Below are 11,745 nucleotides of genomic sequence, written 5' to 3'. Positions count from 1 at the left end.
GTGTCTCCGTATTTTTTTTTAAATAAAAAAAATGTGCCTTGGCTTGGAAAAAGGTTGAAAAACACTGCTCTAGTGTGCTCTAGCGCAGGGGTGTCCAAAGTGCGGCCCGAGGGCCATTTGCTGTCTGCGGATCATTTTTTAACGGCCCCACGGCACATTTTAAGAATACAATTGAATAAAAATTCAAAACATAAAAAGTGGTATAAAAGAGCAAACAGGTGAAATGTAACAAGAAAATGTTGCAATGTTTACTCTAATAACGCAAAACTGCCATGCAGGCTGTTTCTTTCTTTAAAAAATAATAATGAATCAAAATCAATGTCATTTTGAATTATTGGCCTATTCAAGGCTTCGATTACGTCACATTAAATATTCCACTTTGAGATATTTTTTGGGGAAAATGTTGCATATTTTGTGTTTTGCCATATAAAAAACTGAGCTGTTTTTTTTTTTTAAAGCACGGCCTTAAACAAACAAACAAAACATAAACAACAATAAAACCTCAAATTGACGGATATATCTGAAGTTCATTTTGAGATTATTGTGCTAAAAGTAAACAGTAAAAAAAAAAGTATAATTTATTTTTTAACACTTTAATAAGTAGGACACTTTTGGATCCCCAATTATTTTAGTGTGATTTGTTCTTAAGTGTAATTGCTCAAAAAATAATAATGAATCAAAATCCGAAATGAAGGCTCCAATTATTATATAATCTCAAATATTCCACCTAAAAAAGTTATTGGGTGAAAATATTGCATATTTTGTGTTTTTTCCATTTTTTTTCCGAATGTTGATTTATAGCAGGGGTCACCAACGCGGTGCCCGCAGGGACGAAGTCGCCCGTAAGGACCAGATGAGTCGCCCGCTGGCTTGTTCTAAAAATAGCTCAAATAGCAGCACTTACCAGTGAGCTGCCTGTATTTTTTAAATTGTATTTATTTACTAGTAAGCTGGTATCGCTTTGCGCGACATTTTTAATTCTAAGAGAGACAAAACTCAAATAGAATTTGAAAATCCCCAAAAATATTTTAAAGACTTGGTCCTCACTTGTTAAATACATTTTTTTTTTTTTTTTACTTTGCTTCTTATAACCTTCAGAAAGACAATTATAGAGAAAAAAATACAACCTTAAAATGATTTTGGGATTTTTAAACACATTTACCTTTTTTACCTTTTGAATTCCTTCCTCTTCTTTCCTGACAATTTTAATCAAAGTTCAAGTATTTTTTTTAATTATAAAGAATAATAAATACATTTTAAATTTAATTTTTCATTTTAGCTTCTGTTTTTTCGACGAAGAATATTTGTGAAATATTTCTTCAAACTTATAATGATTAAAATTTAAAAAAAAATTCTGGCAAATCTAAAAGATCTGTAGAATCAAATTTAAAACTTCTTTCAAAGTCTTTTGAATTTCTTTTAAAATTTTTGTTCTGGAAAATCTAGAAGAAATAATGATTTGTCTTTGGTCCAATTTGTTATGTATTTTAACAAAGTGCAGTTTGGATTTTAACCTATTTAAAACATGTCATCAAAATTCTAAAATTAATCTTAATCAGGAAAAATTACTAATGATGTTCCATAAATTATTTTTTAATTTTTTTCTAAAAGATTCGAATTAGTTAGTTTTTCTCTTTATTTTTTTTTCGGTTGAATTTTGAATTTTAAATAGTCGAAATTGAAGATAAACTATGTCTCAAAATTTAATTTTAATTTTTTTCTTGTTTTCTTCTCTTTTAAACTGTTTAATTCAGTGTTTTTTTTAATCATTTATTCTTTAAAAAAAACCTTCCGTAAAAGGAAAAAAATGTACGGCGGAATGAAAGACAGAAATACCAATTTTATTTATATATATATATATATATATATATATATATATATATATATATATATATATATATATATATATATATATATATATATATATATATATATATATACAAAAATATGTATATACATATATATATTTTATATATATAAAATATATATATATACATATATATATTTTATACATATATATAATATATATATAAATATATATAAATACATGTAGAAATTATATATATACATATATATATAAAATATATACATACATATATATAAAAAATATATAGATACATATATATATCCATCCATCCATCCATTTCCTACCGCTTATTCCCTTTCGGGGTCGCGGGGGGCGCTGGCGCCTATCTCAGCTACAATCGGGCGGAAGGCGGGGTACACCCTGGACAAGTCGCCACCTCATCGCAGGGCCAACACAGATAGACAGACAACATTCACACTCACATTCACACACTAGGGCCAATTTAGTGTTGCCAATCAACCTATCCCCAGGTGCATGTCTTTGGAAGTGGGAGGAAGCCGGAGTACCCGGAGGGAACCCACGCATTCACGGGGAGAACATGCAAACTCCACACAGAAAGATCCCAAGCCTGGATTTGAACCCAGGACTGCAGGACCTTCGTATTGTGAGGCAGACGCACTAACCCCTCTGCCACATACATATATGTATATATATAAAATATGTATATATATATATATACAAAAATATATATACATAAAAAAAAATATATACATATATATATTTTATATATATAAAATATATATATATACACATATATATTTTATACATATATATAATATATATATAAATATATATAAATACATGTATAAATTATATATATATACATATATATATAAAATATATATATACATATATATAAAAAATATATAGATAGATATATATAATATATATATACATATATATATACATATATATATGTGTGTATATATATACATACACACATATATAAAATATATATATACATATATATATAAAATATATATTTATATACATAATATATATATACATATATATAATATATATATATATACATATATAATTAAAATATAGATCTATATATAAATAAAATACAAATATATATATACATACATATATAGATATAATATATATATATATATATATATATACATATATATATATAAAATAAATATATGTATATATGTATATATACATATAAAATATATATATATATACAGATATAGATATAAAATATATCTATATATACATATATATAAAATAAATATATGTATTTATGTATATATATAATATATATATAAAATATATATATATACATATATAATTAAAATATAGATCTATATATATATAAAATAAATATATGTAGGTGTGGGAAAAAAATCACAAGACTACTTCATAATAAATATATATATATATATATACATATATAGATATAAAATATATATATATAGATACATATATATAAAATAAATATATGTATATATATATATTTATATATATAAAATATATATATATACATACATAGATATAAAATGTATCTATATATACATATATATAAAATAAATATATGTATATATATAATATATATATATAGATATATTTTATATCTATGTATGTATATATATATATTATATATATATATGTATCTATATAGATATTCTAAGTATATATATATAATGTATATATGTATATATATCTAAAAAAATATATATATATATATGTATATATATATATATATATATATATATATAAAATAGGTATTTCTGTCTGTCATTCCGTTGTACATTTTTTTCCTTTTACGGAAGTTTTTTTTTAAAGAATAAATGATGAAAAAAAACACTGAATGAAACAGTTTAAAAGAGAAGAAAACAAGAAAAAAATAAAAATTAAATTTTGAGACATAGTTTATCTTCAATTTTAACTCTTTGAAATTCAAAATTGAACCGAAAAAAAAATGAAGAGAAAAACTAACTAATTCGAATATTTTAGAAAAAATTTAAAAAATAATTTATGGAACATCATTACTAATTTTTTAGTGCGTCTGCCTCACAATACGAAGGTCCTGTAGTCCTGGGTTCAATCGCAGGCTCGGGATCTTTCTATGTGGAGTTTGAATGTTCTCCCCGTGAATGCGTGGGTTCCCTCCGGGTACTCCGGCTTCCTCCCACCTCCAAAGACATGCACCTGGGGATAGGTTGATTGGCAACACTAAATTGGCCCTAGTGTTTGAATGTGAGTGTGAATGTTGTCTGGCGACTTGTTCAGGGTGTACACCGCCTTCCGCCCGATTGTAGATGAGATAGGCGTCAGCGCCCCCCGCGCTGGCGCCTATCTCAGTGGTAGAAAATGAATATATATATATACTTATATATATATTATAGGTAAATTGAGCAAATTGGCTATTTCTTGCAATATATTTAAGTGTGTATCAAACTAGTGGCCCTTCGCATTAATCAGTACCCAAGAAGTAGCTCTTGGTTTCAAAAAGGTTGGTGACCCCTGATATTTGAGACTTAAAACTTGCATAATAATAAAAATTATAATAATGAATATTGAAAAATGTTTTTTTGAACAAAACCCTTTGGGGTCCCCGGGATCATAACTGAGTGGAGGGCTAAATGTCTATTTTTTATACATATATTGTATTGGTTTTTAAAATAAAAATTATGAAAATGGCCCCCGCTTGCTCTGATTTTTCAGTGTGCAGCCCTCAGTGGAAAAAGTTTGGACACCCCTGCTCTAGTGTGAGCACAAATATATGCAGATATCGGCGGGGTCGACGTGTCGTCACTCGCAGACCGTATAGCCACAGTCAAACAGGAAGCGCGCGCGCGGCACGGGGGACAAACCGGAAGAAGCCACGAGCTCGTCGGTACGGAGGCAGCGTCGCCGGGGGGGCGGGGGAGACGACGAGGAGGGGGGAGGAGGAGGGAGGAGGAACAGGAGGGAGGAGGAGCAGGAGGGAGGAGGACACACCTGCACCGTCACACGCAGCCGCCTTTCGCCGCCCGCCTCGCCTCGCCTGGGCCCCTCGTTCCTCCCTCGCTAAGATGGCTGACCCCGGCAGCGACGGAGAGGTGGCGGAGGGCGCGCGCGGCTTCGCTCGCCAGGGCGCCCTCCGCCAGAAGAATGTACACGAAGTGAAGAACCACAAGTTCATCGCGCGCTTCTTCAAGCAGCCCACCTTCTGTAGCCACTGCACCGACTTCATCTGGTGAGTAAGTCCAAGTGTGTGTGTGTGTGTGCGTGCGTGTGTGTGTGTGTGTGTGTGTGTGTGTGTGTGTGTGTGTGTGTGTGTGTGTGTGTGTGTGTGTGTGTGTGTGTGTGTGTGTGTGTGTGCGTGTGTGTGTGTGTGTGTGTAAGGACACAGGTGATTCACTTGATGCCGCCGCAGTCATCCATAAATGACCCACTGTCCGTCCAAGTCCACCTGCCCGCCGCCAGCAGCATTACTTTGCAGCAAAGTAGCGATAAACCGCCTGGATCTTTCTGGATTTTTTTTTTTTTTTTTTTTTTTTTGCCGCATAGACACGCACTCTTTCCGCTGCGGCGGCTGCTGATGCTGCATGGCCAAGTGTCAGTGAATGCGTCATGTATTAATCCTCCTTATTACTACTATTGATCCCAGCACTGTGTTGTGTCCGCAGGGGCTTTGGCAAGCAGGGCTTCCAGTGCCAAGGTAAGACCACTCACATGTCTACCAACGTGGGCATGCAGCTGTGCACCCACACTCCAGTCAGCAGCAACATTTAGTAAAAGAAATTAAAAAAAAGAGTATTTCGGCCAAGGAAGTTGTTTCCTTGTCTTAAACCACATGCACGCGACCGCTGCAAATGTTGGCGTGCTGGCTTTGTCACTTCCTCTTCCTGGTTGCGGCATGCAGACATGCACTTCCACACATGAGACATGCACTTCCACACATCTGACTGCAGACATGTACTTCCACACATGAGACATGCACTTCCACACCTTTGGCTGCAGACATGCACTTCCACACCTTTGACTGCAGACGTGCACTTCCACACCTTTGGCTGCAGACGTGCACTTCCACACATGAGACATGCACTTCCACACATCTGGCTGCAGACATGCTCTTCCACACATGAGACATGCACTTCCACACCTTTGGCTGCAGACATGCACTTCCACACATCTGGCTTCAGACATGCACTTCCAAACATCTGGCTGCAGACATGCACTTACACACATGAGACATGCACTTCCACACATCTGGCTGCAGACATGCACTTCCACACATGAGACATGCACTTCCACACATCTGGCTGCAGACATGCTCTTCCACACATGAGACATGCACTTCCACACCTTTGGCTGCAGACATGCACTTCCACACATCTGGCTTCAGACATGCACTTCCAAACATCTGGCTGCAGACATGCACTTCCACACATGAGACATGCACTTCCACACATCTGGCTGCAGACATGCACTTCCACACATGAGACATGCACTTCCACACATCTGGCTGCAGACATGCACTTCCACACATGAGACATGCACTGCCACACCTTTGGCTGCAGACATGCACTTCCACACATCTGGCTGCAGATATGCACTTCCGCACATGAGACATGCACTTCCACACATCTGGCTGCAGACATGCACTTCCACACATGAGACATGCACTTCCACACATCTGGCTGCAGACATGCACTTCCACACATGAGACATGCACTGCCACACCTTTGGCTGCAGACATGCACTTCCACACATCTGGCTGCAGATATGCACTTCCACACATGAGACATGCACTTCCACACATCTGGCTGCAGACATGCACTTCCACACATGAGACATGCACTTCCACACATCTGGCTGCAGACATGCACTTCCACACATGAGACATGCACTGCCACACCTTTGGCTGCAGACATGCACTTCCACACATCTGGCTGCAGACATGCACTGCCACACCTTTGGCTGCAGACATGCACTTCCACACATCTGGCTGCAGACATGCACTGCCACACCTTTGGCTGCAGACATGCACTTCCACACAGCTGGCTGCAGACATGCACTTCCACACCTTTGGCTGCAGACATGCACTTCCACACATCTAGCAGCAGACATGCACTTCCACACATGAGGCATGCACTTCCACACCTTTGGCTGCAGACATGCACTTCCACACCTTTGACTGCAGACGTGCACTTCCACACCTTTGGCTGCAGATGTGCACTTCCACACACGAGACATGCACTTCCACACATCTGGCTGCAGACATGCTCTTCCACACATGAGACATGCACTTCCACACCTTTGGCTGCAGACATGCACTTCCACACATCTGGCTTCAGACATGCACTTCCAAACATCTGGCTGCAGACATGCACTTCCACACATGAGACATGCACTTCCACACATCTGGCTGCAGACATGCACTTCCACACATGAGACATGCACTTCCACACATCTGGCTGCAGACATGCACTTCTACACATGAGACATGCACTGCCACACCTTTGGCCGCAGACATGCACTTCCACACATCTGGCTGCAGATATGCACTTCCACACATGAGACATGCACTTCCACACATCTGGCTGCAGGCATGCACTTCCACACCTTTGGCTGCAGACATGCACTTCCACACATCTGACTGCAGACATGCACTTCCACACCTTTGGCTGCAGACATGCACTTCCACACATGAGACATGCACTTCCACACATCTTACTGCAGACATGCACTTCCACACATCTGGCTGCAGACATGCACTTCCACACCTTTGGCTGCAGACATGCACTTCCACACATCTGGCTGCAGACATGCACATCCACACATGAGACATGCACTTCCACACCTTTGGCTGCAGATATGCACTTCCACACATGAGACATGCACTTCCACACATCTGGCTGCAGACATGCACTTCCACACATGAGACATGCACTTCCACACATCTGACTGCAGACATGCACTTCCACACATCTGGCTGCAGACATGCACTTCCACACATCTGACTGCAGACATGTACTTCCACACATGAGACATGCACTTCCACACATCTTACTGCAGACATGCACTTCCACACCTTTGGCTGCAGACGTGCACTTCCACACATGAGACATGCACTTCCACACATCTGGCTGCAGACATGCTCTTCCACACATGAGACATGCACTTCCACACCTTTGGCTGCAGACATGCACTTCCACACACGAGACATGCACTTCCACACATCTGGCTTCAGACATGCACTTCCAAACATCTGGCTGCAGACATGCACTTCCACACATGAGACATGCACTTCCACACATCTGGCTGCAGACATGCACTTCCACACATGAGACATGCACTTCCACACATCTGGCTGCAGACATGCACTTCCACACATGAGACATGCACTTCCACACATCTGGCTGCAGACATGCACTGCCACACCTTTGGCTGCAGACATGCACTTCCACACATCTGGCTGCAGACATGCACTGCCAAACCTTTGGCTGCAGACATGCACTTCCACACAGCTGGCTGCAGACATGCACTTCCACACCTTTGGCTGCAGACATGCACTTCCACACATGAGACATGCACTTCCACACATCTAGCAGCAGACATGCACTTCCACACATGAGGCATGAAATTCCACACATCTGGCTGCAGGCATGCACTTCCACACCTTTGGCTGCAGACATGCACTTCCACACCTTTGGCTGCAGACATGCACTTCCACACATCTGACTGCAGACATGCACTTCCACACCTTTGGCTGCAGACATGCACTTCCACACATGAGACATGCACTTCCACACATCTTACTGCAGACATGCACTTCCACACATCTGGCTGCAGACATGCACTTCCACACCTTTGGCTGCAGACATGCACTTCCACACATCTGGCTGCAGACATGCACTTCCACACATGAGACATGCACTTCCACACCTTTGGCTGCAGACATGCACTTCCACACATGAGACATGCACTTCCACACATCTGGCTGCAGACATGCACTTCCACACATCTGGCTGCAGACATGCACTTCCACACATCTGACTGCAGACATGCACTTCCACACATCTGGCTGCAGACATGCACTTCCACACATCTGACTGCAGACATGCACTTCCACACATCTGACTGCAGACATGCATTTCCACACATCTGGCTGCAGACATGCCCTTCCACACATGAGACATGCACTTCCACACATCTGGCTGCAGACATGCACTTCCACACATGAGACATGCACTTCCACACATGAGACATGCACTTCCCCACATCTGGCTGCAGACGTGGACGCTGCCTCAGTCTTCATTGACTGGGATTTGTTGTTGCTGGAGAACCCGCCAGTGACCTCTTGCTTTGCCCAAAACTCTGTAAATGATGCCCTTGTGGGTTTGAAGGCGAACTGCACTTTGTGGGGTAATTTTCACAATCGCAATCAAAATAACGTATGTTTTTCTTTTTTTTTAAAGCATTCTATTTTGTAAACATGGCAATGCAGCTAATGAGAGTACTCCATTGTGCCCACCAAGGCCTCTAAAAAACATCCTCCATTTACATCTTGTGACCTGAGTATTAGCGATATTGTTATTTTAAGCGCTAACGCTTGCACTGCGGCTTATGCAGCTCCAGTATTGACATATTGAGCTGCTGCCGCTGCATCACCTGTGAGTTGGTGAAGCCAATTGTCGATCATAAATCATGCCTTTCACATGGATACAAGAAGGCTGTGGCTGTAAAGTAAGAAGTTGGTCAACTTTGGTATTCCATTTAAACCCAGAGATGGTGAGAAAGACGCCCACTTTTTTTTTTGGAGGATTATGATTCATTCTGCAACTAAACGGGAAGATGTAAACATCCCATCCGTCGGCATCCCTGTGAGAGTAGACATTGTACTGAAAGTTGGGGTGTAACGGTACACAAAAACTTTGGTTCGGTACGTACCTCGGTTTAGAGGTCACGGTTCGGTTCATTTTCGGTACAGTAAGAAAACAACAAAATATACATTTTTTGGTTATTTATTTACCAAATTTGTAAACATTGGCTTTATCCTTTTAACATTGGGAACACTATAATAATTCTACCCACGTTAATCCACATTAAAATGCCTCAAGTTGTTGCTTTGATTAAATAAAATGACAAAACCTTTCTTCTACATATAAAAAGTGCAACATTAAACGGTTTCTATTGAAACCGTTTAATGTAAACTCATCATGCTTAATTTATTACAGCATTTGGGAAGCCTGTCGTTCGTTGACTTTTATTATGTAAATGTTGTATTTTTATCAACATGTGATAGCAGGGACCCTGCTATTCAAAACTAGGCTGCTACATTACTAATGATTCACGTAACTATAGCTGAAAAATAGTACAATTGCAATAGGAGAGACTATTCATCCCTAAACACAATAGAATTCAATGAAATAACAGACAGACAGGGCTTTGCTGCCTCTAACACACACACACACACACACAGCAAAATGAGCTAACGTTACGCAAAAAGCTAATTAGCCTTCATCTCAAGCCTATACTGTGAGCGAGCTGAGCTGCAGTTTAAGTTTCTAGAAGGTCAACGGGCTCAATGTGATGTTTGCAATAGTTGTGACTGGGAAGTGTTTAGTATAATTTGGGTAGAGTCCGCTCCTCCCCTTCTAAACGAATATCTCTGCTCGATGCTGAAGGATTGACTACATAGCTCTGAAGTCTGAATACGCACTGCAGATTGGCTGTTACATCGCTCTGAATACGCACTGCTGATTGGCTTTGTATGTAACCAATCAGATGGTTGTGTGGGCGGAACAGTGAGGCAGAGACAGAGGCAGAAAGCAGAGCAGCTTGTGAAGACTTCTGCTTCCGAACTCGTTCGATACGCCCGCGTGCTGAACCGAAAACCCCGTACCGAAACGGTTCGATACAAATACACGTACCGTTACACCCCTAACTTTAAGTGATTGTTATATTATGGATGTAGTTTGTATTTCTTGTTTAGCACTTAGCAATACTGCTACATGATGCTTAGTGTCTCACTAAAGTTGGATCTGTTTAACACACTCATCCTTCTTACATTCAGGCTCAGAAAGATAAGGTTCTGGATCATCATTTGTCCCAAGTAGTTGTCTCTCATGCAGTCTGCCATGATTAGTAATGTTGTTGGAAAAAAAGTAGTGAACGTGTTGATGCGTCTGTGACACTGATATCCCACCGTATGCTTAAAATTAGCAAAATACCTAAACATTGTTGTCATGAATGTGCCCGTTACTACATGACATATATACTGACAGCATGTATATGAAACATATTTGATGACTTTCACAGGCGGAATAGAGAAAATCCTATAACCTTCATTGTAAACTGACTTTTGCGAGCGTTTATTTACAAGTTAGTAGCATAACAAAGAAAAAGATGTGTGCTTGTCTCACATAAGGATTGTGATTATAGGCATCATTCCTAAACAACTGCAGTTTTCCTTTTAAAGGCTGAATTTATTAGACTGCAGGCCAAAAGGTTGCGTCTGAGGTTGGGTTCCGTGTTCTGCTATCAGCTGATCACATGCAATTAACCAGTCGGGTCGAAAGGTTACTTGCGATGTTGTATTGATCAGCTTCCATGTTTGAACAATGACCCTCATTTGTGATGGTGGATTGATAGTTTAGTTTACAGCAAGGGACTATAAAGAATGAAAGATAGGCTTGACTAGTTAATTCACTTCAAAACTTAGCAATATTACCATAGTTATGCTAAAATGATATACAAACCCTGTTTCCATATGAGTTGGGAAATTGTGTTGGATGTAAATATAAACGGAATACAATGATTTGCAAAACATTTTCAACCCATATTCAGTTGAATATGCTACGAAGACAACATATTTGATGTCCAAACTTATAAACTTTTTTTTTGCAAATAATATTTAACTTTAGAATTTGATGCCA

The 11,745-nt window shown here is 39.1% G+C and overlaps 1 protein-coding gene across 3 annotated transcripts in view; it reads left to right on the top strand.

Moving 5' to 3' along the window:
- The first annotated feature begins 4,770 nt into the window (after positions 1 to 4,770).
- Positions 4,771 to 11,745, top strand: part of LOC133538908 (protein kinase C beta type-like) — a 140,758-nt gene continuing 133,783 nt past the window's right edge. For 2 of the 3 annotated variants that reach the window (XM_061880806.1, XM_061880804.1), the window contains exons 1-2: positions 4,771 to 5,057; positions 5,491 to 5,522. In XM_061880806.1, coding sequence (XP_061736790.1) covers positions 4,894 to 5,057; positions 5,491 to 5,522 — 196 coding nt within the window. In that variant the 5' untranslated portion in view covers positions 4,771 to 4,893. The remainder of the gene's footprint in view (positions 5,058 to 5,490; positions 5,523 to 11,745) is intronic. The other variant, XM_061880805.1, reaches the window with a different exon arrangement.

The sequence above is a fragment of the Nerophis ophidion genome, linkage group LG20 (genome assembly GCF_033978795.1).
Source record: "Nerophis ophidion isolate RoL-2023_Sa linkage group LG20, RoL_Noph_v1.0, whole genome shotgun sequence".
NCBI classification, from domain to species: domain Eukaryota; kingdom Metazoa; phylum Chordata; class Actinopteri; order Syngnathiformes; family Syngnathidae; genus Nerophis; species Nerophis ophidion.
Note: the sequence above shows the minus strand (reverse complement) of the source record. Positions and strands in the feature narration are given on the sequence as shown.